This window comes from Dendroctonus ponderosae, unplaced genomic scaffold, assembly GCF_020466585.1.
Source record: "Dendroctonus ponderosae isolate FM_Combo_2020 unplaced genomic scaffold, Dpon_F_20191213v2 Dpon_F_20191213_1, whole genome shotgun sequence".
NCBI classification, from domain to species: Eukaryota; Metazoa; Arthropoda; class Insecta; order Coleoptera; family Curculionidae; genus Dendroctonus; species Dendroctonus ponderosae.
Window position 1 is genome coordinate 61,181,007 of NW_026017110.1, and position 10,099 is coordinate 61,191,105.

The following is a 10,099-nucleotide window of genomic DNA, read 5'->3' on the forward strand; positions in this document are numbered from 1 at the left end:
TTGTGTATTTTGATTTTCACTCAAGGCCGTTTTTAAGTATGGACTTTTAAAATAATTTCTTTTTTGCATCGTTCTCGCCACCACTCGCAAATACATAATACATAATACGCAACTCGAAGATACTCAGCTCCAATGTTGCATACCATTTTCCCTACACATTTCTATATTTGATCGCTTTCGATATTTCATAATGATTTAAGTAAAATCTAAAATTATTATAAAACTGCTAATATATAAATACTTATGTTTATCAATTGTCGTGAATTTCGGTATCAATGATGCAAAAATAGGTATTTAAAAAAGTTGTTGATTATTTTGAGTTTTACGTACTGTTAAAAAAGTAAATACTTAAATACACCGTCGTATAGAAGTTGCTTAAATGGAGTGGTTGGTTGATTTGCCCATTATCTGATCTAAAGACGATCGTCGCTGATTAGTATGAGTGATGAAAGTATTTGAATACCTGGAGTAATCAGCGATTATTGTAACGTAAACAGAATGATTGATATTTACTGTCCAGGTCACTATTATCAACATTGCCTAAATATTTTTTTTTTGAATCTCCAACTATCTTGAGGCAGCTTTGGTTGAATGACTGCTAAACTTGTGGTATTACAAAATGTGCAATGCTGGATTTGGGAAAGATTAGAAGTTTTACTTGGTTTCACTTTTCTATAATTTCTTTATATATATTTTTACATTTTTAACTACATTCAGAATAGGTAAACTGATGCATTAAGGCTACAAAGTTAATTTAGTTCCTAATTCGTGTTATTTCTAAGCTTTTTGTGGTCTGTGATGTGATCCATGTTTGCTGTTGCATAAATACATAGAAATGTTGAATTTTCCAACGTAAATGGCAAAATTCCAAATATTTTCCAATAACGAATTTGGGTGGATGTTTTGTGATGTCAAAGGCCATTGTACTTTTCGTTTAATCTTTACAAATCGGTTGGTAAGCAGTTATTACAATCCATAAGTTTTTTCGTTAAAAGAATTATTTTACTTTTAATATTATATAAAAGTACAAATCCTTAAATTTATTTGGTATTATTAGTCACTTGTCGATGAGCAATTTATGTTATATTTTATAATATTGGGCATCAGTAATGTTAATAATGTAAATAACATTAAAATATATTGAATGTACATATTTAATAATACCTTTATTTGCGAAAAATTGGCCCATTGAAACGAAAGCGCAAAAACTTACCTGATAATTAATGAATAAGACTTTTCGGGAAATTAATTTAAACAGTTGTTTTAGAACAAAAATATATTGCTTTATTTTTATCTTAAACTTAAACATTCAATCACACTGGCGGTTTTCCGTAATCTAGATACGAAAAAAAATGATAGAAAACTCGATATATTACAAAAGTGTAATGGGATTGAAACCACAAGCGTAGTTCCACATCCTAAGAACATACATAATAAGTATTAGACATTAAAGTAAAATATGTTACAAAAATATAAATACGTAAAGCACTTCCCTTGATATGATTTAGTTACAATGGCATTATATAGGTATCCCTTCGAAAACGGATGTTTTAAAGTGCTTGTTTCGTTTTTTTTTTGAGGGTCGGTAGGTATTTGGTGAATAATATATAAACAGACAAAAAATGTTTTGGTTCTGCATGCAATATGTACATTTAAATTTTTTTAACGCACAATGGCCTTAACAAATTCAGCCCTAATTGACATAAAAAACCTACAATATTAATATGCCTACAATTGTGGTAAACAAACATACCTATAGACTTTGTACTGTGTGGCAATTAGAACGATAGTTTTTTTATGTATTATGGGCTGCGACTGCCTGTAAACAGTATTGCGAGTACACAATAACATTAATTTTAAACTTCTGGTTTGGACAAGGCGGTAAAAACGTTGCAAAAGTGCTCAAATTTTGCTGCAAGCTAAATACATCGTATAAGTAGTTGCCAACCAAATTCATTTTACTAATGAAAATTTCTTCATCAGTAGGTTGATGTCTACACTAAAGGAGGATTTGAGTTAATTGCATATTGGGTCAATTACACTAGCAAGTATATAATTTTTTTTGTAGATTTGGAAGGGCATCTACTTATAGAAATTTTTGGCAGAGTTACAAATAGTTTCAATACCTTGGTTTACAATACCATGCCGCTCATTAATGAATAAATAATGAATTAAAGGGGGTTATTCATCATTATCTTCCGAATCTGACTTATCAGCAACGGGCTTTTTTATGCAAGGAACGAAGGCCCAAAGCGAAGAACCGACCGCTAAAATGATCCCTAAACTACAAAATAAAGAAACGAACGATTGAGTGGCTTCGAACCAGACTCCACAGATAGGCGGACCAACTAGCTGAAGAATACCGTTCACAAACAAAGAGATTCCGTATGTAGACTGCAAGCGTTCTTCGCCAAGCATGTCTGCCATTACAATAGCTGTGATTCCTACATAAGTACCAGAAGCTAAACCAAATACTGCACAAAAAGCTGCAATTATCCAGTACTGCTTGAAGAAGGGCATTAACGCTAGTGAAACCCCGGAAATAAAAAGGCCACCAACAAAGTACCAAGACTTAGGAAACTTTGTTAGATCTGAAAGTGCTGAACCGCCCATTCTCCCAACCAGGTCCAGAGCGCTTACTAATGATAAGAGCATAGCGCCGCTGTTTTTGTCAAAATCAAGCTTCATCGCATAGAAGGGCAATAGAATGATGAAATTGGTATAACTGATCGCGTTGGTGGCGTTTGAAATTAGAATAATTAGATAAAGGGGATCTTTTAGCAGAGAAATATCAAATAGCTTAACTTTCTTCGCGGGAGGTGTTCCGTTTTTTTTATTTGTCGTCGATTTTAAGCTGAATGAACTTGCAAATATTTCGGGTTGTAAAGTGAGAGTACTGCCATGGAATGGTGTACTGACATACTGAAAGGAACTAGTCGAGGTACTGCGCTTCGGAGCACCTGAAAATGATGTGAAATTAAGCAGATTGGATTATATGGGGGCTTCAAACCTACCTGCACGATTACTGATCCTTGAGCCATGCATCTTACTATGAGATAATATATCTGTGTCTCCGTTTTGTGCTTCAGGTACCGCATGTAAAGCGGAGTTGCTGTTCATGTTATGTCGCGACCCAGTATAGCCTTGTTTATAGCGCATTACTTCTTGTTTGCCAGTTGGGACGCTAATTTTCCTTTCCCTTTGAGTGCTTTTTGTATGCTGTACTGCGGCACTAGAAGCACTTCGGTTAAATCCGGCATCAGATATATCACTCTGTTCTAAGAAAGGATCGTTATGCGGTATGTGATGCAGGGACGTCATACTGTCGTCGCTCAACATGAATTTCGATTGTTTCAGCTCCGGAGCCTCTTCAACGGTATCTCCATCATCTATCTTTTCTCGTTTAAGATGCTTTTCGACAGGCTCGTAGAAAAGAGCTGCCACGAACACGTTGAGAGTTATACCTCCCATTATTAAGCACGCGCCTTTATAACCGTAGTTTACTAAAATAAGTCGCAACAAAGGGGGCAGTAGAATTGAACCAAACGCCGATCCAGATATACATATTCCATTGGCAATGCCCCTGCGTTTTACAAAATAGCCTGAAACAATATAAACGGTTGGTGGAAATGATAGGCCTGCTCCACACCCAAATAAGAACCCATAAGTGAAAAACAAGTAACGCACAGAATTCGCCCAAAAACTCAATATCATGCCGCCTGCAGCACATGCACCTCCTAGGAACGTTACTGTTCGATACGAATACTTAAGCGATAAAATACTGGATACAGGACCTGGAAATAAAATTCCAAAATTATTAAACTTGTAAAACAGCTCATTATTAAATCGGACGGAGAGCTTTCAATATAGCATCTGAGAACAGAATTGTTGCCTTCAGGGGTCTGAGATTTTTCAAGCGTCATCATTCCGACGAAGATATTCAATCAGTAGCTGACCCCAAAGAGATTAATTGTATATACTTTCCTGACTTTGTGTGTTTCAATTTCATCATCAGTCTTTCTAAAATAACATAGTTAAAACAAATTTTATTAATTTAAAAAACAATCACAGTTCGTCAACAGCCTCATCATATCACATATTAAAATACATCACAATTGCAACACTTTAAAACATTCTAAAATTAATTCGGCCTAACAGGTGATTAGTCAGGACAATCAAATTTGGGAAGAGACTAGAATTCTTTGTTCAGATACTTAAATATTTTTACTTACACATGTAGCGCTAAAGCTAAAGCAGCAACAACGCTACACGTGTAAGTAAAAATATTTAAGTATCTGAACAAAGAATTCTAGTCTGTTCCCAAATTTTATTGTCCTGACTAAAATCACCTGTTAGGCCTAATTAATTTTAGAATGTTTTAAAGTGTTGCAATTGTGATGTATTTTAATTGTACATACTTTCCTGACTGTGTTTCAATTCCAAATTTCCAATTAAGCCTTGGCATATATTTAAAAAAATATATATGCCAAGGCTTCAAGTAGCAACAACGCTACACATAGAAACTGATGATGGTGGAAAACACCGAAACGTATTTTAATTGATAAATAGACAATAAATGACTGAAGCCCAGGAATTGATTTTGATTATGTATTTCAATGTGTGATATGATGAGGCTGTTGACGAACTGTGATTGTTTTTTAAATTAATGCATTTTTTTAACTATGTTATTTTAGAAAAACTGATGATGGTGGAAAAATAGACCGAAACATATTTTAATGGATAAATAAAGACAATAAATGACTGAAACCCAGGAATTAATTTTGATTTGGAAAGAGATTAATGTGAACTGACGGGCTAATCTGATATGCTCTCAGCGTGTCGAAAAAATCATCAAGACCTTAATTTTTGAATTGGGATCATCTTACCTAAGGAACTATAAAGGAAATAGCACAACGCCGGAATCCACATTTCTTCGGAAGGAGTGGTTTCGAAGGCTTCTTGAAATTCCAAGAATAGGATTCCGAATGACTTGATTGTTCCAGGGACCAGGATATTGACGAGCGTCGCTCCGAAAAGCACCAGCCATCCCCAACCACCATCTGGGGGCACCATTTTCCACTTTTCCATGGCTTTTTCATTTCTTCTCCTATCCAATAGAATTACACCTGAGGAGGAGAAAACCGAATTACAGAAACCCAGTTATTATTTGCCCAGCAGCGATTTAGTTAACTACTTACCTAAATTTATAAGCAATTATTGACTGGATAATTAATGGAATTTTGAGTCAGCTTCTAAGTGATTTTTTTTTCATATATTCATAGCTACCTCAGATAAACCTTATTTTACGAAAGGTGCCAGTTAGTATCAATTAGCCTTTGAAATGAAAATGTTAGTTAATTGCAGATGAGTTGGCGTGAATATTCCTTGTTCTCTATTACATTTCCCGAGGATCGATTGCTGAAAGTCATGCGCATTTTTTACAGCTACAAGCTCTTGTTTGTGAATGATTGCAAAATTAACTCTGTACTTTGTCGACGAAGTATTTGAGTAATTAATTTAAAATAGCTGCAAGCCACTTTTCAATTACCCCGCATAACAGAGCATTGTTGAAGGTTTTATATAAGCACTATTTGTCTTTTCCGATTAGAACAGCAACACTAAACTAATTGTTAAGTATTTAGTATATCCGCTAAGTAAGTCAAATTATAATTAACAGCGCAGGTATAAGTTGAAATAAATGAATTATTGCTGAGACTTCCACAAAAAAATAATTCTCATATTGCTAGAACGCGGGTTGGCATGTTGTTGCTAGTATAAATGATGTGTGGTAAATCACTTAGCGCTTTTCCGTGCTTATTATTACTAAATAATGCGTCAATTAGTGGCAGTCTCACGAAATATAATCTGAATATTTCATTAGCTTATCGTGTCCACAAGTAAAGTACCCGAAATAACAAAAATACTAGTATGAAAAATCATCTTTTGCCGCTTTAAGTAAAAAAATATCTCAGTCCTTAGAGGCGTACCGTGGGGTTAAATATCTTCGGGGCCGTAACCCTGGATAGGAAATGTATGCTCAAAAAGTGTTTAATTCACAAAATTCACTCACACGTATGTTCGGGATACGGGGCGAGATGGCAGTGAGGAAATAATCGGAGATATTTGCTCTACTGAAGAGACAGAGAAACAGCAAAAGCAGGCACTGGCGCAGTCGAAGGGAAAACATTGGGAGGAAGAATCAAAGAAAATACGCCCCTGTATAAATGTTGTGCTTCCACCGACTGCAATATCAAACCAATTTCAAAGAATTCGCAAGTCTTGTCTAATTAACGATGTAAATGATCAACGTCAGCAACGCTAGATGAAAATAAATTAGTATTGTAAATCATATTCAACATTTTATCACTTTGCGGGTCTGCTTGCAAATGTTTACAATGTACTTAGCATTGGTATTGTAGATCTATTAAATGTTGGTACAGGGCTGTTTGATTATTGATAGGAAATGCCGTTGTATTAGTTTGAAGATGGGAGCGGCTCGCGCTTGCAAAACGTCTGGAAGAAAATTTACGTCAATAGATCGAAGTCAATAACACGCATTCGGAAAAATAAATATTATAATGTTATTCAAAACTGGGAATTTCCGGGAATTAATGACAAAAGCCTGGTAATTGTTGATTGTAAGTAACACACGAATTGAGTAAATAACGTCCAATAAGAATATTTAGTAGAATAACCAGTCAACAATCTCATAGATTACACTATTGATACAATGAGAGAACATTTCAATCTAGGAACGGTTAAACCTCAGTGGTAAATTGCAAGTTGTTTGTGGTATTGAATGACTATCGCGTGACTAAAGACTTCAATGTTATCGCTCGCTGCAATAATGGACATATACATATACAACACACATCTTTTCGTTAAATGAAACATTAAATAATCATGCCTGAAACATGCGGAATAAATGTGTTTCCCGTAGATGTGCGCTGATGTATTTTTTGCAATTCCTTTGATACCGGTATGAATTGAAAAGTGCAGACTTTTAAAAGAATTTCGCATCGATAAGTTTATTGATATTGACATATTTATTTATTTTCTGTGATGCAATTTCAAGTACTTAATGTGGTTTTAACCTAGACGTTGATAAGGCGATAAACGTATTTGTTTAAAAAACAATAAAACAATGAGTAGCTTTGCACAGCTTTTGATTTTTACAATTGCCTAGTAGATCTGGATAACATAATATGACTTCATAACTTTAACACAGTTTAATTAAAAGAACATGAAGTAAAACATGAAGCTGCCTGGTGGCAATTAAAGATAATGGTGCATTTAATCATCCTTCCGTTCTGATATGCCCATCAATTGAAACAACTTTAAAAACTTGATGTTCAATCGCACAAGTAAAATTGCTTACTTTCACTGTGCCAGCTAGTGGAAAAGCAAGAAATATTTATGCACGATAATGCAGAAGATTTAATGTCAATTAGAAAATCACGTTTGTGTTCAACAATTCCATTGAAACAAAACAATTACTTGCACAGCTTGCGTGAATAGTACGTTCACATATGTGTTTTTCTAAGTATCAATTCAAGTACATGAACTTACTAATTAGCCTAATAAAACGTCAAGGTCCCAACCGAACGGATCTGTGTTGCTTCTTTCTTATTAAGCTTATTAATAATTAATTAGACCAACATCTAGGGCCTTTTTAATTGGAAAAAGGTTCACAAAGCTCAATGGTTGTTAGTTGTTAGTAAAGATGTCGTTAAACCACATATTATCGGGCAATTACTAAATACCAGTAAAGGTAAAGCCAGGTGCAAATTTATAATAATCAGTGCTGATTTATTATCGTCGGTATTTTCTTGATATATTAATATTTTTATTTATTATTCCAACTTTATCCAACAAATTGTTGATTTTTTTAACAATCGCCGCTGCTATTGTTCTTTGTTCCCTTGCATTGAACCTCTGGCCTGGCACATGAAATTGTAGACAATAAACGCATACGAGTCAACATACGCTTAGTGGAATGGGAATATAAAACTTACTTTTATTCCTAATAATTTCTGATGGTTTTAGATCCCTGAAGACTTGGCTTTGGCTATTTAGGACTGGAGTTTCATCGTCGTTTTTTGGTAAATTCGCACTTTTCACTGGTTTCGTTAACAGGGGTTCCTCGACGGGACTTCGAGTATTTTTTGCGTTAGTACTCATTTTCGCGAATTTTGAACCGAAAAGTTAAGTTAAAATGCCGAAAAAGCACCAAATTGACTTCACTAAAGCGAACCAGTACCACCGATGTATTCACTGAGAACGGTAAAGAACAGCTGATTCCAGTTCTATTGAATAGTACCTACTTGTGGTACTGAAAGTGGATTTTTGTAGTTATGTGCTGTAACAAACGCGCCGTTGGACGCGACTTCTTGTTGCAGTGTTAACTTACAATTTAACTTAACAATTGCAAACTTTGCATACTACAATTGTGCTTTACATTACTAAGTGATAAAGATGATCTGCCCACTAACCGAACAATAATTTAACCGATTGATATGCGCTACAACACTTCGAAGGACGTACGGTGGTACCACCAAATAAGTTATTAAAAATCTATGTACCGAAACGAAGCGGCAGCAACTGGTTAATTCCCGGTAATTTTGTAATATTCGAGAAAATGATAATATACTAACATTTACATTTAACCGCTGTAACAGAACTAAGGCAATTAATCACATTTTACTCAAACATAATGCGCTATCTTATCGCTACCGAAGAAAGCTTAAATTATTCAGCATTATATGCCTAACACACATAATCCCATTTCTAAATTAATGTTTAATTAGATATATCTACTTAATTCAATTAAGCACATATATATAAAGATGTATGACATTTAGTAATAGTCGTGAGACCCTCCAATTTCACTTCTATGCGCACATATATTGAACCCCAACCGGTTTTTCGAATCTTTTCAACCCGAAAACAGAACAACATTTACCAGTAAATAGATAAATGTTATCGCCTCACATTCATCAACTTCTAATTTATGACCCCATATCTCATAATTCGTTTTTAAATATACAGGGGGTCTCTCAAAATTTCGCGTCCCACAATGTCTTGAATATTCATTCGGTTTGTCGCTCAATTTTGATATATTTCCAAATGAAAAGGACTTTAATTGGAAAACTTCTAAAACAAATAGTGTTCTACTACGAGACGAAAAAGCAACGATGATTAAAAAATGCCACTGGTAGTTTTTCTATGCGTTTAAATTTGGGGTGAATAAAATTACTCAGTACTGGGTTACATTACATTCACATTCTCTGAAAAAATGTAAAATCGCGCAAAAGCAGATTAGGTGAAATTACATCAATGTGTATCGTGATCGGTATTGAGTAATCTGATGTTAAAATATTCAAAATCAAAATTGATAATTGCAAATTAAACACTTTTATGAAGAGTTTTTAAACAAAATTTAGGGTTAAAAGACTTTATTTCCGTTGAATTTTTCTATAATGAAAAACAATTCTGGGAGAAAGTTACAGTTGAGTCCGGATATAACGAACCTGAAGAATAAACTAAAACTGGTTCGTTATATGCGGAGTGCGCTATAAGCGAATAATAAGACAAAAACACGTGGTGTATTTTATTTCGTTGTTTTTACATAGAGTAGATGAAGTTAGTAGGTATGACTAAAAAGAACACAAAAATATAAACAAAATTCAATTTGAAATCTACTTCATAAAGTCTGTAATTTTTGTTTGTACATTTGTGATATGATTAGGAACTTGGCGTGATTGTACAAAATTCCGAGTTTCTGACACTTTTTTTGTCATTTCAGAAATGGTTGAAACCGCATTAGTGTCTACAGTAGAATACGTTTCACCTAAATCGTCATCTTTCTCATTATCGCTTAAAGCTGTAGATGAGGTTACGGAGTCCATAATTTGCTCATCGTTCAACATTTCTCTTGTAAGAATGAAGAAATTATCAATGCTCACATATTCGAAGAAATTGAAATCACTCAATTTGGTTTTAAGTTGTTCTTCGACAACATTGGGACATCTTCGTCTGTGGCATACTCGTAGTCAGAGTCTTTATACTTTTCTAACCATTCGTTAAGTGGAATTTCATC

General features: G+C 34.3%; 1 protein-coding gene across 2 annotated transcripts; it reads right to left on the minus strand.

Annotated features, from left to right (window-relative positions):
• Positions 1–1,261: 1,261 nt before the first annotated feature.
• On the minus strand, positions 1,262–8,954 carry LOC109541075 (monocarboxylate transporter 13). Of its 2 annotated transcripts, none has more exons than XM_019909766.2 (4): positions 8,016–8,954; positions 4,887–5,126; positions 3,015–3,794; positions 1,262–2,960 (listed from the first exon to the last, which is right to left on the minus strand). In XM_019909766.2, the coding sequence occupies exons 1-4, from the start codon at positions 8,179–8,181 to the stop codon at positions 2,182–2,184; spliced, it is 1,965 nt and encodes a 654-aa protein (XP_019765325.1). In that variant the 5' UTR covers positions 8,182–8,954; the 3' UTR covers positions 1,262–2,181. The 2 variants fall into 2 exon arrangements, with proteins under 2 accessions (XP_019765325.1, XP_048519951.1); XM_048663994.1 differs by lacking the exon at positions 8,016–8,954 and adding an exon at positions 6,071–7,827.
• Between the last annotated feature and the right edge of the window lie 1,145 nt (positions 8,955–10,099).

Bases quoted from the DNA above. Each gene is read 5' to 3' on its own strand.
- LOC109541075 (XM_019909766.2), bottom strand. From the start codon at position 8,181: ATGAGTACTAACGCAAAAAATACTCGAAGTCCCGTCGAGGAACCCCTG. The intron at 5,127-8,015 runs GTAAGTTTTATA...TCTCCTCCTCAG, and splicing joins AGAAATTATTAGGAATAAAA to GTGTAATTCTATTGGATAGG. The intron at 2,961-3,014 runs GTAGGTTTGAAG...CATCATTTTCAG, and splicing joins AAGGATCAGTAATCGTGCAG to GTGCTCCGAAGCGCAGTACC.